We start from the raw sequence: 15,818 nt of genomic DNA on the forward strand, positions 1-15,818 counted from the left end.
GCGGGTCCGAAGTTCAAGATGTCGGAAGATGCGGTCGAAATTGTGGCGGAAATTGCAAAAGTGATGACCATAGAAGCGGCGCGAAGATCTTGCCACCAGGCAAATGTGGAAAACCAGAAGAACGTGAATTTAAATCACGCCGAAAGCATTTTATTACAAATGTTACTCGATTTTCCTTAACCCTATTAACGAGCTGTTTTGCTAAAAAGAAAATGAGAAGCAAAAAAAACCTATTTTTATACGTATTTTGTGATTGTAATTAGAAATAGTTTAGCATTTTTTTATTAGTTCTGTCACTCGAATTTTTTTGCTCTACCAACAAAAATTTAAAATTATTAAGTTTCACTCAGATCGTTTCGTTTAAAGTCGCTTGTTTACTTAATATTTATCAAGTTTATTGACTTGATAATTTTTTGTTTACTGGATGGAAGGGCAAGTTGAAAAGTAATTTAAGAGTTAGTGCAAATATGTAATATATATTCATAAAATACTAAAAAAAGGATATCCACACCATATGATATTTGGTATATCCTATAGATGTCTCAAAATACATATATATAGGATATTAAACCGTAACATTCGAATAAATCCTTTAAAAACATAAGCTATGCATTTTTCTCTATGTTATATAATATATAGACTTTTGTACATTTGTAATTCGAAATTTTTCCTTTATATTTTTCATGGAAGTTACACCTATAAGTTTATGAAAACAAACGCTTTGGGCTATTTGGAAAAAGGTAATTTTATATAAATTTCTTGCAATTTGCTAGGAGACATTGCAACATTTACTTAAAAAAAATAAGTGCCGAAATTGCTTATTGTCCTTAAGGCATAAAAAATATATAATTTTGTATGGGTGAGTCCCCTTAACAGATTGCCCATCGGAGTAAACTTATATGATTATTTATTTCTCCTGGCTTTTTTAAACATAACCTTATCAACGATATCGTATAAGAACAGAGAGAATTTGGGTGGACGTCCGAAAGAAAGCTAGTACGTAGAAAAAAGAAGAAGAAAGATAACCCTAGCAACCGATAAACAACGTTTCAATTTTGTGACTTTGGTGTCCGGTTTACTCCAAGTATTAACAATGAAAGTTGAGGAAGTGAAAAGCACTGTGCGGACTCAGCGTATTAGCGCCCACAGTCACATTAAAGGTCTCGGGTTAGACGAAAGCGGTTTTGCCTTGCAGTCGGCTGCCGGCTTGGTCGGACAAGAGCAAGCGAGGGAGGTGAGGACACCTTCGTTTCTAGCGTTCACGTAGATTGTTATCGATTATCCCGATCGTTTCAGGCTGCCGGGATTGTTGTCGACATGATTCGTAGCAAGAAGATGGCCGGGCGCGCAGTTTTATTGGCTGGTCCGCCCGGGACCGGAAAAACCGCTATCGCCTTAGCGATAGCCCAAGAGCTCGGCAATAAGGTGCCGTTTTGCCCGATGGTCGGGTCGGAAGTTTATAGTTCTGAAATCAAGAAGACTGAAGTGCTGATGGAAAATTTCCGGCGCGCCATCGGTTTGCGTATAAGGGAAACCAAAGAGGTCTATGAAGGAGAAGTAAGCGAGTTGACTCCTGTAGAGACTGAGAATCCGGCTGGAGGTATGATTTTTCTAACGTTCACGAACCCATGCACAGTGGGCTACTGTTAATTTGAAAGTTTGAAGTTACTGTACTTCATTATATAACCATTTGCAGTTTGAACAAAATCATTACATACAGAGTGGTCCAATAGTGGGGGAAAGATCGGTGTTTTATATATGTAACACTACTTCAAAAAAGGGTTTTTCCATTCCCTTCTGTAAAAACCCTAATTATACACGAATCTAGCGTCAGTTCCATTTTCTAGGGATCCGAGGTATTCGGATATTTCCGTGATATTACCTCACAGACAAAAATGTACCCAAACACTAAAAAATACTTGTTGCATAATATATATTCAAACCAACTGTACATTTTTTTACAACTTCAAATTTGTGGTCATGCAATTTATACTGACCATCATATTATAGTGCATGGTGAGTGTTGAGTGTAACAAACTCTAACCAGAACATCATATTTACAAAATAAATGTTAATGAAAATAAATAAAAATAAATAATATTGAAAAACAAATATTAAAATAACAATGCTTAAGCAATCAAATATTTTGAATCATTTTTAAATCTTATGTTCTTTAAAATGAAAAAAAAAAATGTCAGATTTAAAAAAATTGTAGTTTTTTTTATTTTTTTAATGAGAAAATATTTTTTAACAAATATACTTTTGGGGTTCTATTAACAGTTTGGGAAAAACTAAATAGCAATGTCTAGCTAAGATATTTGTGTAGTGTTGATTTTGAAATTGACATCTTAGACAGAATTGAAAGCAAATTCTTTCTAATCTAATTAACTTTTGGTTTATTACTGTTCAAACTGTCACTTTATTGACATTGAAGACTGTGTTGTGGCTAAAGATATCAACTAATTAAAGAAGGAACTATGTTTCAAATAAGGAACCACCAATTAAAAAAGCTAATAAGAAAAATAGGTTCTTTGACCTTAATGCTGACTTAAAAAACACTTACTTTATTGTTAAAATTTCTCAAAATTTAGCCACAAATGTACATACGAGTAAAATTGGGAATTAAACCCAACATGTGCGAAGTAAATTATAAAACTAAAGTAAACTGTCGTTTAAATTTTGAAAAAAATCAAGTGTAGCTTTTATTTTTGAATTTTTTTTTTTGGATTTTCTATACTTTAATGTATCAAAACCAGATTTGATTTTTTAGGGTACGGAAAAACGGTGAGCCATCTCATAATTGGTCTTCGTACCGCGAAAGGTAGCAAACAGTTAAAACTGGATCCCAGCATCTACGAAGCGCTACAAAAGGAGAAAGTCGAAGTGGGCGACGTGATTTATATCGAGGCGACAAGCGGCGCGGTTAAACGTCAAGGTAGGTCGGACGCGTACGCCACCGAATTCGACCTGGAAGCTGAAGAATACGTGCCCCTGCCCAAGGGCGACGTACACAAGAAGAAGGAGGTCGTCCAAGACGTTACGTTGCACGATCTCGACGCGGCGAACGCCAAACCCCAAGGGGGTCAGGACGTCTTATCCATGATGGGGCAGCTGTTGAAGCCGAAAAAAACGGAAATAACGGACAAACTGAGAAAAGAAATAAACAAAATCGTCGACAAATATATAGACCAGGGCATCGCCGAGCTGGTGCCAGGGGTACTCTTTATCGACGAGGTCCACATGCTCGATATCGAGACCTTCACGTACTTGCATAGGGCGCTCGAGAGCACCATCGCGCCCATAGTTATCTTCGCCACCAACAGGGGGCGTTGTTTGATTAGAGGTTTGTCCCACTAATTTTTTTTAACGGGGATTGGACCAATAATAATAATAACATATAGCCATATCAGTAAAATCAGTATAAAAAATTGTTACGATCCACAAAATCACACTAACACAGTTTCAAAACTTAAGATTTAAAAATCAGATACAAAATATACAGAGTTGCAGATAGACTAGAATTCCACTACAGAGATGGTTGGAAGTATCTAATAAAAATTTAGTAATATAATAATGATAATAATAGAAATTAACTAAGTTAACCTAATAAGAGTTGCAAACTTCGCATATATTCTTTTTTTTAACATTGCTTTTTAAATGGAGTTTAATACTCTATCAAAAAAGGTCTCTTAACACTTTTTTTAAAATGTTGTTTGAACCATTTTAATCCTGAATAACTTAAAAAAAAATTTATAAATATCAACTTTCCTTTAAAATTAGCATTGTTCTTTTTTGTGTACTGGTTTGTTTGTTAGAAAATTTCAAAATCCAAAATTAAATAAAAAAAACTCGTTAATTTTTAATGCTTGGAATGTCTGATGAAAATTTTCAATCAGAGCTTTCTTCTTCTTTCCTACAAAAAATACATTCCAATAAATATTGTTAACTCAGTTGTTTGGCTGTTTTGGAGCAATAATGAGATTGGAGCTAAATGTTAAGGGCTGAAACTTTCATGATATATGTTTTTTTCATTCTAAATGATTTTATCCATATATTTTTAATAAAACAAAATAGTCGATTTTTTGTCCTCGTCTACGATTGTTTTGAGCACTGTAACAGTTACAGCTGCATTTTTAACTTTTTATTTGTTTACACTCGTTTTTTTAATCAATTAAATAAATTAAGGTTTCGAGTACATACTGTGTAGCTTAGGTAGCTCATGTCAATTTCTATTAAAGCCAGAAATTATGGACAATCTATTAATGCCTTTAGGATTTTATACATGGTTTTTGTATCAATATATCATCTGCTTTTGCTAAGAGTTTGTTTGAATACAGTAATTATTTGCATAAATGATCATTTTGTATATCCATTTTAAACCCAACAGTGGTCACAAACGTTTTGTCCACTCTTTCAATCTGTTGGACATACAATATGGTAAGTAGGCCGAACCTGACCTTATATAATTGCAGAATAAAGTTCTAAAAAATTTTAATTAGTTATATGGTTAATATGAAAGTTGAAATTTAAGTTAGTCACCCAAGTCCCTTAGCTCTTCTTTACTTTTTAGTGAATATTCTAATGCAATCATATTTTCCAATTTATAAAACCTAAAAATACAACAATTATTTACATTTAACATTATACCATTTAAATTATTTATGCTGATTATTATTAGGGATTGTTTCTCATTTCTTCCACTAAAATCCCACAAGCACCCAATCCGTTTCGTTTTATGTAAAATGGACGATCTCTGACGAATAATTCTTCTGTTTCTTTAAGCCATGGTTTTTGGAACTTTTTCAGGTAGTACATACAAAAAAAACACATAAAACTTAAACTTCGATCAAAAACTGTCAAATGGCGTCGCTGCTTCTGGAGCGGAAGGGGGGGGGGGAGTATCGCCGACGTCACTACGTAGTTCTGAGACGCGGCTTTAAGTTTGTTTTCTTTTTTTTTTGTAGGGACGGATGATATTTATTCACCCCACGGCATTCCGCTCGATCTCCTCGATAGGTTGCTAATTATCAGGACGATACCTTACGTGAGGTCGGATATGGAACAGATTATAAAACTGAGGGCGAACACGGAAGGGTTGGAAATCGAGCAGGAAGCGTTGACGTCATTAAGCGAGGTGGGCACGAAAGCCACTCTGAGGTTCGCCGTTCAACTGTTGAATCCGGCGAATTTAACGGCAAAAGTTAACGGTCGGACGAAGATTACCCGAGCGGATATCGAAGAGGTGTCGACGTTGTTCCTCGACGCGAAACAATCGGCCAAGATTTTGTCGGAAAACAAAGATAAATATATGGTTTAGGTTAGGTTTTTTTTTCGTTCATTGTAAAACGTGGAGTAATTATAAGACTATTCGGCTACGTTGGGGAGTTTTATTGAGTTTTTCGCGTGACGAATTTACCTAACCTCAAAAAATCGTTTGTTTCGCGAACAGAAAAGCTTTACCTGGATTCGGCCCTGCGAGCCCCAGAAAAAAACGGAAAAATATCAACCCATATCAATTCATTATTGTATGGTCTTTTAAATGTGATATTCATTTTTTATTCATTTTTTTTATAAACGGTGAGCTAAAATTTCGCATTTACCGTTCGACGATTTTCCTATGGTAGAGGAGAATTGCATGCAAGAGTTTTTATTTGATTTCGTGATAATTTTCGGCAACTTTTGATGAGCTTATTTGTCGTTGTCATGTCTTTTTTATGTTTGTTAACCAACCTTCGAAGGATAACATCACAAGTTACTTAAAATCACCCACCTTACCCTGTATTGATTTTTCTGGGTATCTCATGCCATGAAAACTACTACGAAAATTACCCAGCCGCTCTTCTGAATTAGAACAAGTTCTGATTTGATGCAGCATCGTTGCATGGAATTCGTTTATCCTTGACATCGGCTCAAGGTTACGCAACTTCAGTGATTGCCATTACTAATTTTATTTTTAAACCACAGTAATATTTTTCGGCCAGGGGTCTCATTAAAGTGTAAAATCGGCAATGAAACCGGACTTTCACGTTGCCGTAGTTTAAGGATGCCACTTGCCACTCTTTCTAGTTGCCCCGATTTGTTACGTGAGATTATACACAGAACAACCTCTAAAGGATAAGTTCACAAGTTAGTAAAAAATTACCTAACCTCGCTGTTTCATTATTCAGGGTATTCCATCCCATCAAAAACCATTGAACACTTTCAAGTTCAAATTTGATGCAACTCCGTTGAATGCAAATAATTCATCCATGAGAACAGCTCAAGGTCATCCAACTTTAGTTATGTACTAGTGATTGTAGAACAATTTGATCTGTATAGGGTTCAGCATGCTTAAATTCGATTAATTCAAGGATTTTACCGCTCTATCTTAACTATAAACCCGCTTAAGCAACAATAGTTTATTCGTGTAAACCAGACTGACCTAATCAAGTCAAAGAGTGGGGGTAGAGACGGAGATCTCGAAAACGGTAACACATAGGAGGTTCGTTTTTTCGGCAATCGACTCACCGATATTTCTTGAGGAGGAATCCACCTCAAAAAATCGATTTTCAGTTTTCTTGAATTTTCTGTTGCTATTTACTCTTCGATCGGGATGGGAATGTCACTGTTATGTTAAAGGGGTCTAAGGTTGTATAAACGACATCCTCAAGAAATTGAGGAGATTTCGGGGTACATGAAGGAGGCGTTTTCTTTGTGACGGTTCTATAAACGTCTAGTCTCACCCTCAACCACCCTTCTGAATTTCCATGTCCTATACCCTCCACACTTCCCCGTTCAAAAAAAAAAATCGAAAATCACCGAATACGTTTTACTCAAAACAAAAGTATCGAGGAAAATCTAACTTATAAAATAAAAACTGACAGTCTTATGATTGTTCTTCGAAAATAAATTAAACGCACTTCACTCCTCCATATTTACAACTCGTCGTGCTCCGCCTCCTCCTCCTTTATATCTCCGTTCTCCTCTTCAGGGATCCCGTCTTCCGGCACGTCCTCTTCCTCTTCGACGGGTTCGTCCAAAGCCACGCCCAACGTCTTCCTCATCATCGTCTCGATGGATTGGGCAAAGTCTGCGGTTTCGCGTAGCATGTAGCCCGACCTCAAGGTCGACGTGCGGAACAACATCAGCGCCATCTCTTTCGCCGAAGGATCGGACGGGTCGTCGTTCACCCTCTTCAACAGTTCCTTGATCAGCGGATGTCTCGGATTGATCTCCAGCGTTTTCTTTTGGTTGAGGTAGTAGCTGCGTTGGGGGTCGTCCGCTTTCTGGTGAGCGTTCGAGATGGCCAAACGTTCCATGTTGCCGGTCCAGCCGAACATACTGGCCACTAAGGCGCATGGCGAATCGCTCAACCTCTCCGACACGGTAGCTTTGGAGATGTGGTCGCGTAAAGCGTCCTCGGCGAGCCACTTGGTGAGCGGTTCGAAACGTGCCGTCAACTCGGCGTATTGTTCTTTGCCGCCTTCGGATTCCGTCAGGCTGAAGCCTTCTTTAGCGACGTTCTGGAACTTTTTGCCCTCGAACTCGGGTATAGCGGAGATGGCGTACTCGTCGACCGCCTCGGTGAGGTAAAGAACCTCGTAACCTTTCTTGAGTAGACGCTCGACGAAGGGAGATTTCTTGACCTCGTCTTTGGTGGCGCCGGCGATATAGTAGATCTTGTCTTGTTTGGGTTTCATGCGGGACACGTAGTCCGCGAGGTTGGTGAGTTTGTCGTCGAACGACGACAGGAACATCAGCAGTTTGGCGAGGCGGGTGCGGTTCGCCGGGTCTTCGATGACACCTGCAACAAATGTTTGTTTTGTTTTTTTGATTCAAACTCGCAGGAATCGTGCAGCGAACAGGTCAGGATCACTGGTTACTAGTAACCCTCGTGTACGAGGTGAGTTCAAAATGTAAGGTGACTTTTGTAATCGAGCGCTCTACGTACATTCGACCTTCGATATTTTTTTTGTTATGTTGGTACACTTGTCCCTGACATATGTTTCCAGTTTTAGTCAGTTTGCATATTGGAATAGCATACAGTACTGCAATGTTGCCAACCGCATATGATAAATCTACTTTCGACAAAAAAAAATATGGAACATGCTGTCCCTGGTGACGAATCATGGGTATATGGGTTGACGAAAAAGAAAACCATAATCATGCCTCAGCCACCAAGAAATCCATAAAAGGAAGGAAGTTTGGGCGATTGCGGAGATAAATAAAAAATCGCTGGAAGAATTCAAGACTATACCAGATTGTGGTGACCAGAATCGCTTCGAGGATTGGAAAAAGCGTTGGCACAAGTGTATAATAATTGGGGGCGATTACTTTGAAGAAAACAAACAACATTAATTTCGATGAATAAATAAATACTTTTTCAAAAAACTTAAGTCATCTTAATTTTTGAACACACCTCGTATACGAGTTAGCTTCTCTGTGTTGAACGATTCCTCCTTCTTTTAAACCCATGTTTTTCTCAGATGTTTTCAAAGATAAGGCCTATAACAGAGATACTCACTCCTATACCGGACCCTAGTGGCCAATTCAAGTTTAAACGCAGGCGTAAAAATTGGCAGTTGATGGCAAAGATGAAACCCAAAAAGTTGCCAAAAAAACCCATAAAATTGAAATTTTCATTTTTCCGCCATATTTCCGGAAATACCAACCAACTTTATTTTTTTTCTAATACCAGCAAATTCTCTGGCTATGGTTAGTTCGGTTATTTAGAAATATAGGAAAACCCATCGAGATTTAAACCTCGCCAAAAAAAAAAAAAACAAAACCGAAAATTTTCATTTTTTAATTCTTCCCAAAACTTTGAATAGGACAACTCTTAACTTGAATTGCCCCGTATACTTATTACTACTAGTAGTAGTAGTAGCATTTTAAAAGTGCTAAAATAATTTTTAAAAAGTGCAGAGAAAGAAAACGAAAAAAAGTTGAAACCAATTTCCTTAAAAACATTTTAAAAGCAATAAAATAATTTTGAAAAAAATTAAGAGAAAGAAGACGAAAGTTTAAAAAAATTATTAAAAATCTGAGTAGCGCTTTAAAAATGCCAAAAGAATTTTAAAAAATTGTAGGAAAAAAAAGTTAAAAATAGTTTTATAAAAAACTTCTGTGGTATCTTAAAACAGCTAAAATAATTTTTTTTTAATGTAGAAAAAAAAAAGACCAAAGAAAAGTTAAAAAGAACATTATTAAAAATATTAGCAGAATATTAAAAGTGCTAAAATATTCATTTTAAGTGTAGAGAAACAAGATACAAAAAAAGTGAATATTTTCTTTAGAGTGCGTTTAAAAAGCGCTAAAATAATTTCGAAAAAGTTTTGAGAATGAAGACGAAACAGTTTAAAAAATCATTAAAAACTTGAGTAGCATCTTAAAAGTCTAAAAATTTTTTTTTTCAATGCAGAGAAAGAAGACGAGTTAAAAAAAAGCTTAAAGAGCTTAGTACCATTTTAAAAATGCAAAAACAATGTCAAAAAAGTGTAGAGAAGAAAGGAGAATAAGAATGTAAAATAATTTGATTAAAAACTTAACTAGCATCTTAAAAGTGCTAATATAATTTTTAAAAACTGATGAGAAAGAAGGCGAAGGAAAAGTTAGTAGTAGAATTAGTAAAATCTTAAAAGCGCAAAAATAATTTTTTAAAACTGTAGAGACAGAAGACGAACAAAATAAATTTTTATAAAGTGTAGAGAAAATACACGAAAAAGAATTAAGCATCGAGGCATCTTAGAAGTGCCACAATAATTTTTCAAAAAATGTTGAGATAGAAGACGGACGAAAAGTTAATAGTAGAATTAGTAGAATCTTAAAAGTGTTAAAGAGTGCTGAGAAAGAAGACGAAAATAAGTGAAAAACAATTTTTTAAAAATTTACAGAAAAAAAAACTGTAAAGAAAAAAGAGTTAAAGAATAACTTCATTGAAAACTTCGGCTTTAGTAGCATCTTAATAACAGCGCCCCTTACCCAGCTTGATGTTGGTCGAAAACTCCTTCCAAAACTGCTCGTAGTCCTCGGGCGAGAGCTTCTTCAGCATGTCCAGCACCTTCCGGATTAGTTTCTTCTTGATCACCTTGATGAGCTTGTGCTGCTGCAGCGTCTCCCTAGACACGTTCAGCGGCAGATCGTCCGAGTCGACCACGCCCCTTATAAAGCTCAGGAACGACGGCATGATGTCGTTGAACTCGTCGGTGATAAACACGCGTCTCACGTACAGCTTGATGTTGTCCGTCTTGGTGCCGTAACGGTTGAAACTGTCCGACGGCTGCAGCTTCGGCACGTAGAGCAACGCTTTAAAAGTGACCTCGCCCTCGGCGACGAAATGGATCTTCGTCAACGGGTCCTTGTCGTCTTTGGTCAACGCTTTGTAGAACTCGTTGTACTCCTTGTCCTCGACCTCGACCGGTTTCCTCGTCCAAATCGGTTTGCTGTCGTTCAACAGTTCCCAATCCCACACCGTCTTCGTCACCTTCTTGGTCTTCGGTTTGTCTTCCCTCTCCTCCTCGACGGCCACGTCTTCCTCCTCGTCCTCCTTCGGTTCCTTTTCTTGCGGCGCCTCCTCGTCCAAGGGTTCCTCTACCGTTTCGCTACGACTCGTCCACAGGTAAATCGGAAAGTTGATAAACTGCGAGTACTTCTTCACCAGCTTGCGGATGGTGTCGTGCTCCAAAAAGTCCCTCGCCTCGGGTTTGAGCTGGAGGCTGACGGTGGTGCCGCGTTTTAACGAGTCGCCGCGCGGATCTTCGACGATGCTAAAACTGCCCGAGTCCGATTCCCAGATGTACTGCTTGTCGTCGTTGTGCTTGGTGGTGACGATCACCTTGTCGGCGACGAGGAACGCCGAGTAGAAACCCACACCGAACTGACCGATCATGTCGTTCAGTTCTTGGGTGGATTCGGCGCTCTGCATTTTGCCGAGGAACTCCGCCGTGCCTGATTTCGCGATCGTACCGAGGTTGTTCACCAGGTCCGTTTTCGTCATGCCGATGCCGGTGTCGGTGATGTGGAGCATGCCCGCCTCCTTGTCGGTCTTGATGCGGATGTTCAGCTCGGACGTGGACTCCAAGACCGACTTGTCGGTTAGGAACATCAGTCGGATCTTGTCGAGCGCGTCGGAAGCGTTCGATATCAGCTCGCGGAGAAAGATCTGGAAGTTCGAGGTTTACGATGACGTCCATTTTTATTTTATTAATAGAAAGTAACAGGCGAATATAGGACATGTTAATTTTCAATTAGAATATATTTATGGTGTGCCACAGGGATCGGTGCTGGGTCCGCTGCTCTTCTTGATCTCTATAAATGATTCAGAACGCTGTGATCAAAAATTGAGAGTGCCTGAGAATTAATTCTACAAGTGAGTTTGTCTATTTCTCTCTGAGAAACAAGCAGGGGCTAAATATGACGGAACGCGTTCGTTTTCCAGGGGTACATTTAGAATCACGACTCGTATGGAACACACATATTGATAAAATGGGTGAAAAAATTGTTTCTTGCGTGTACTCCTTACGGAGGCTAGCTGATATTGTGTGCTGTCGGTTTTTCACGCGTTTTTGCAATCCACAATAGCTCCACATATGCTGTAAGGATGTTCGGCCTACAGAGGAAAACTGTAAGGGTAATTGCTCAACTAAAATATAGGGACGATTGTAAAGATTCATGCCACAGTTTGCTAATGCTGACGGTCCCATACATATACGAGGTGTGTTCAAATAGAAAGGTGACTTTTGTACTTGGGCAGGCTAGGTACATTCGACCTTCGATATTTTTTTGTTATGTTGGTACTCACGTCCTTAATATATGTTCACAGTTTCAGCCAGTTTGCAAGTTTACTTATTTTTGTGAAACAAGCTTTGCGTGCTCAGCGATTTTCTGCTGTCAAAAAAACACACACAAAAAAAAAGAATTTGCATAAAATTTTATGTAAAAAAGGGAATACGGTGCTGCAAAACACTCGAAATGTTGACAACGGCATATGGTGAATCTACATTGAGCAAAAAAATATTTATAAGTGGTACAAGTTGTGCCAAGACGAGAAGGCGCCGATGACGAACCTCGCTCTGGACGCCCAATCACGTCAATAACTGATGAAAGCATTGAAAAATTGTCAAATATTTTTTTTAGATAAGTGGCTGCAAAAAGACCGACGAAGAAGCATTGCTCAAGAGCTGTCCATCCTTATGGGTTATGGGCTATGAGGTCGTCCCAATGGAAGAGGAAGAAATGTCAAGGTTTTGCTTATATATAGCTTATAGGTCGTACGGTCAATAAAGATTATTAAATTGAAGTTATGCGCAATTTGCGAGAAGCAATATGAAGAAAATGTCCGGAATTGTGAGAAAACAATTTTTCGACCAAAAACAAAACCACAACCATTCCTTAACCCCCATGTTCAGCAGATATGGCCCCCTGCGACTTTTTAATGTTCCCAAAACTCAAGAAAACCATGAAAGGAAGAAGGTTTGGAACTATTGAGCAGATAAAGAACTCGCTAGTAGAATTTGAGGCTACACCAGAAAATGTTTACCAGAACTGCTAACTAACCAAAACGTTGGCACAACTGTGGTGGGATTACTTTGAAGGGGACAACATTAATTTTGATAAATAAACAAATACTTTTTGATAACACTTAAACTTATAAAAACACACATCATCATTTTACTCGTAATAGAGAAAATATATTCCCCTCATTCCACAAATGTGGAATAACCTTTTATGGTTCTTGCAGTAAAAAAAGTTTAAAAAAATAATAACAAAATATGTAATAAATTTTTAAATTTAAAAACATTTGAATAAATTTAAGTTAAAATACATTCTATTAGTCATAAATTATATAAATTGGGAAAAAGGAAAGAGTATAACCTTAAGGTTTGTTCCTTTTTGTCATTTGTAATTATTCACAACCTTTTTAAACGGAAGAGATTAACTAAGAAACTTTTCCTCATTTTGTTAGGCAATAACATTCCTAACCAACTATAAAATTTTAGGACATTATCAATAAAAAAATATTGTTGCACTGCGCTTGGCACTTCATGGCACCCACATTGGCAATTAAATATATGCATAAACAACATGATTAAAGATTACAATTTTCTGCTTTGAAAAATTAACGCAGTTTTAAAAATGGGAAAAAATGATACGTTTACGTTTTTGTTATTCACTTTTGTGTATATTTTTGAAACAAAATAATGCAAAATATATGCCTCTCCAAAATCGCAAAATCCAAATTTAAAAAAATGCAATTAGAAAAAAACTCGTATCAGCAAATAGGGCAAGTTCAAAAATATTATTCCTTGGAATAATTATTTCAATATTGAAGTATAAAATAATTTATTTTAAACGAAGATTTTTTCATATATAACGTCAAATGGAAATGAGATCCTGAGGTGACGATGTATTTTTTGTGTGGTTAATAAAAAACAAAGGTACCTAACACATACATAACCACTTTTTTTTTTCACCGAAAATATCATTTTTAGTGTTTTATTACTCTAAAAGCTGTCTCCAATATGCTTTCATTACATTGATTCTTTTGAAAATTTTGACGTAATATGACTTTTAATGTTGGTAGATTATTGAATGATCAGATGCATCAATTGACAGTCTATCAAAATTCTAGGCAACTAAAATCCACCCATCAAAGCCGAAATTCAAAATTCTCTCAAAAATTGAGGAACTACTGCTACTAAAAATGTCGAAAAAGAGTCACATACCTGCCACTTTTTAATTTAAATCATACCTACGATAAGTTTGATTTGATAATTTTTTCGTTACAATGTATTTTAACTTAATAATAACGCTCATGTGAATTTTTCTGTTGATTTTGAAACATCCTGAAGGTCTTACCTCCTTGTTCCTGTACAGCGAGTTGATGATCAATTTCATCATTCGGTTGACTTCGGTTTGGAACGCAAACTTTTCGGCCTTGTCACGGAGTTCTTTGAGTTGGGCGACGTTGAGGCCGTCCAGTTTGATCGCCTCCTCCTCCCTTTGCACCACCTCATCGTCTACATAACGAAAAAAAAATAGGTTACTTTTTAATTTTATATATACACACAACCACGGTAGAAAACAATTCCGGCATGCTGATCTTGAAACAAAATAACTTTATCGTTCTAGTCTTGTATTGTCCAACAAACCTGTAATTAACCTGTATATCAGACTTCCCGAAATTTATACGCAAAAGCAAGAAGAAAAATAAATATAAAGATATTATGTTAAAGTATTGAATCCACTTTTGGTGAGTTTGAGTCGTTTTATTGGCTTATTTGATAGCAACAAAAAAAAGGAAAAAAAAATTGGTATGTCCCTACTTGACAGAACTCTATTGATCAAACAAAATGGAGAGCGGAACCAAAGAAGAACCGCAAAAACCAAATAGAAAACCATTCAAATTGTGTTTTGTCGACAGAAAAGTGCCCGGCAAAACAAACTTAAAATCGGCATGTTCACGTGAGTTGCGGCTTAAATAAGAATCAGAATCGAAGAAATATATACTAAAATTTTTCAGTTCCTGTAACAACAATCAAGTGTTACAGTAGAGAAAATCGTGACGTTGATAAACAACTCGTAGAAAAGTATCTCAGATTGTTAGAAGCGGGTACTCAGAAGCCTAAAAACGGTTTGCCGAAAACAGAGAACCAAAGGTTTGCTGCAACGCCACTTTTCATTGAAAAGATAAATTCCTACCTACATATTTTGAAATTACGCAAGTGATCATAAATCAGGAATAAAAAAAAAATCGACATTAATACTTATCAATTTACTTTTGGGGAATATTAAAAATATTAGGTATTTGGGGCTTAATTTATGCAAAACCATGCTCTCGCTTATATTTTTCTCTTATTTTTAGATACGGTTGGTATTTAGAGTGGTTGCAACTTTTGAAGTGATTAACAAATTAACGCTCGTACCGGTTCTCGAACCTTCTCTACTTGCACCGAGGTCTACGTCGACGGTCTCCACGCTAGGTTCCGCCACATCAGCCCGCGTGTGCCCTAAACAGAAAATAAAATGTCTCTGAAATACCTGTCAATCGTGCAATTTTGTTATGCACCCTCTTACCCAAGGCAACCAAAACGAAAATGCACGCAAGTGCGAGCTTTTTCATTGTTGTTCGACTCGATAATAAGCGAACTTTGAAAAAACGTATTCCCGTTGGATGAAACGAAGAAAACAGACCCGAGAACTAATATACCGAGCACCAATTAAGAACTGTCCACAGCGTTGTCAAACAGGGAATATTCATATCAAGCCACCGGCCAATAACACGCGAACACGCGAAAACCTATTGCAATGAACGTACCGGTTACCAATCGCACGCCAGGAATGTTGACATTCCAAATGGCTTCGTCTGATTGGTCGACCTTTAAATTACGTGGTTTTTCTTCTTCCTTTGCAAATAAAATAGATGATCGCATATTCCATTTGTTGTGACTGACTTAATAATGGTGTTTTTTAAAACGTCGACCTTTTCAAAAAAATGTAATTATAAAAGTAAGATGTGGTATTTAAATCATTGTTATTATAAGTTACTCAAACACATTCGATATAGGAAAGTAACAAAAAATACAACTTAACTTTTTTTTTAACCTAGCATTAATTCATATTGCAATTTTAGTCGGTAACTCAGACGGTCGGTGGTATTTTGGTAGTTTTTATAAGATCTGATGCGGCGAATGGTGACTCCTTAAATATTAATAAATAAAAATTTAGAATTAGAAAAGCGAAAGGAAATTGTTCAAATTATTATTTTTTATTCACAGATCTACAAGATGGCGTATCGGCAGATGCTCAGATCACAGATCGGCCCAGAGTATCAACTTGGG

The 15,818-nt window shown here is 37.0% G+C and overlaps 2 protein-coding genes across 2 annotated transcripts; one reads left to right on the forward strand and one right to left on the reverse strand.

The window, feature by feature from the left end:
* The first annotated feature begins 998 nt into the window (after positions 1 to 998).
* LOC132703103 (ruvB-like helicase 1) lies at positions 999 to 5,393 on the forward strand. The gene is made up of 4 exons (XM_060672169.1): positions 999 to 1,234; positions 1,297 to 1,600; positions 2,771 to 3,343; positions 4,965 to 5,393. Exons 1-4 carry the CDS (start codon positions 1,094 to 1,096, stop codon positions 5,315 to 5,317), a joined length of 1,371 nt encoding a protein of 456 aa, XP_060528152.1. The 5' UTR covers positions 999 to 1,093; the 3' UTR covers positions 5,318 to 5,393.
* A 1,401-nt stretch (positions 5,394 to 6,794) lies between these two features.
* On the reverse strand, positions 6,795 to 15,252 carry LOC132703568 (endoplasmin). Its single transcript, XM_060672904.1, has 5 exons — positions 15,055 to 15,252; positions 14,904 to 14,987; positions 13,837 to 13,997; positions 9,961 to 11,140; positions 6,795 to 7,783 (listed from the first exon to the last, which is right to left on the reverse strand). Exons 1-5 carry the CDS (start codon positions 15,098 to 15,100, stop codon positions 6,915 to 6,917), a joined length of 2,340 nt encoding a protein of 779 aa, XP_060528887.1. The 5' UTR covers positions 15,101 to 15,252; the 3' UTR covers positions 6,795 to 6,914.
* Between the last annotated feature and the right edge of the window lie 566 nt (positions 15,253 to 15,818).

This window comes from Cylas formicarius, unplaced genomic scaffold (assembly GCF_029955315.1).
Source record: "Cylas formicarius isolate icCylForm1 unplaced genomic scaffold, icCylForm1.1 PGA_scaffold_6__28_contigs__length_40554024, whole genome shotgun sequence".
Classification (NCBI taxonomy): Eukaryota; Metazoa; Arthropoda; class Insecta; order Coleoptera; family Brentidae; genus Cylas; species Cylas formicarius.

What these genes read in the sequence shown, in the direction of transcription:
- LOC132703103 (XM_060672169.1), top strand. Translation starts at nt 1,094, where the DNA reads ATGAAAGTTGAGGAAGTGAAAAGCACTGTGCGGACTCAGCGTATTAGC. An exon ending in GACAAGAGCAAGCGAGGGAG is followed by an intron (nt 1,235 to 1,296) that starts GTGAGGACACCT and finishes CGATCGTTTCAG; the next exon opens with GCTGCCGGGATTGTTGTCGA. An exon ending in GACTGAGAATCCGGCTGGAG is followed by an intron (nt 1,601 to 2,770) that starts GTATGATTTTTC and finishes TTGATTTTTTAG; the next exon opens with GGTACGGAAAAACGGTGAGC.
- LOC132703568 (XM_060672904.1), bottom strand. Translation starts at nt 15,100, where the DNA reads ATGAAAAAGCTCGCACTTGCGTGCATTTTCGTTTTGGTTGCCTTGG. An exon ending in TAGAGAAGGTTCGAGAACCG is followed by an intron (nt 13,998 to 14,903) that starts GTACGAGCGTTA and finishes TTCGTTATGTAG; the next exon opens with ACGATGAGGTGGTGCAAAGG. An exon ending in CGCTGTACAGGAACAAGGAG is followed by an intron (nt 11,141 to 13,836) that starts GTAAGACCTTCA and finishes TCGAACTTCCAG; the next exon opens with ATCTTTCTCCGCGAGCTGAT.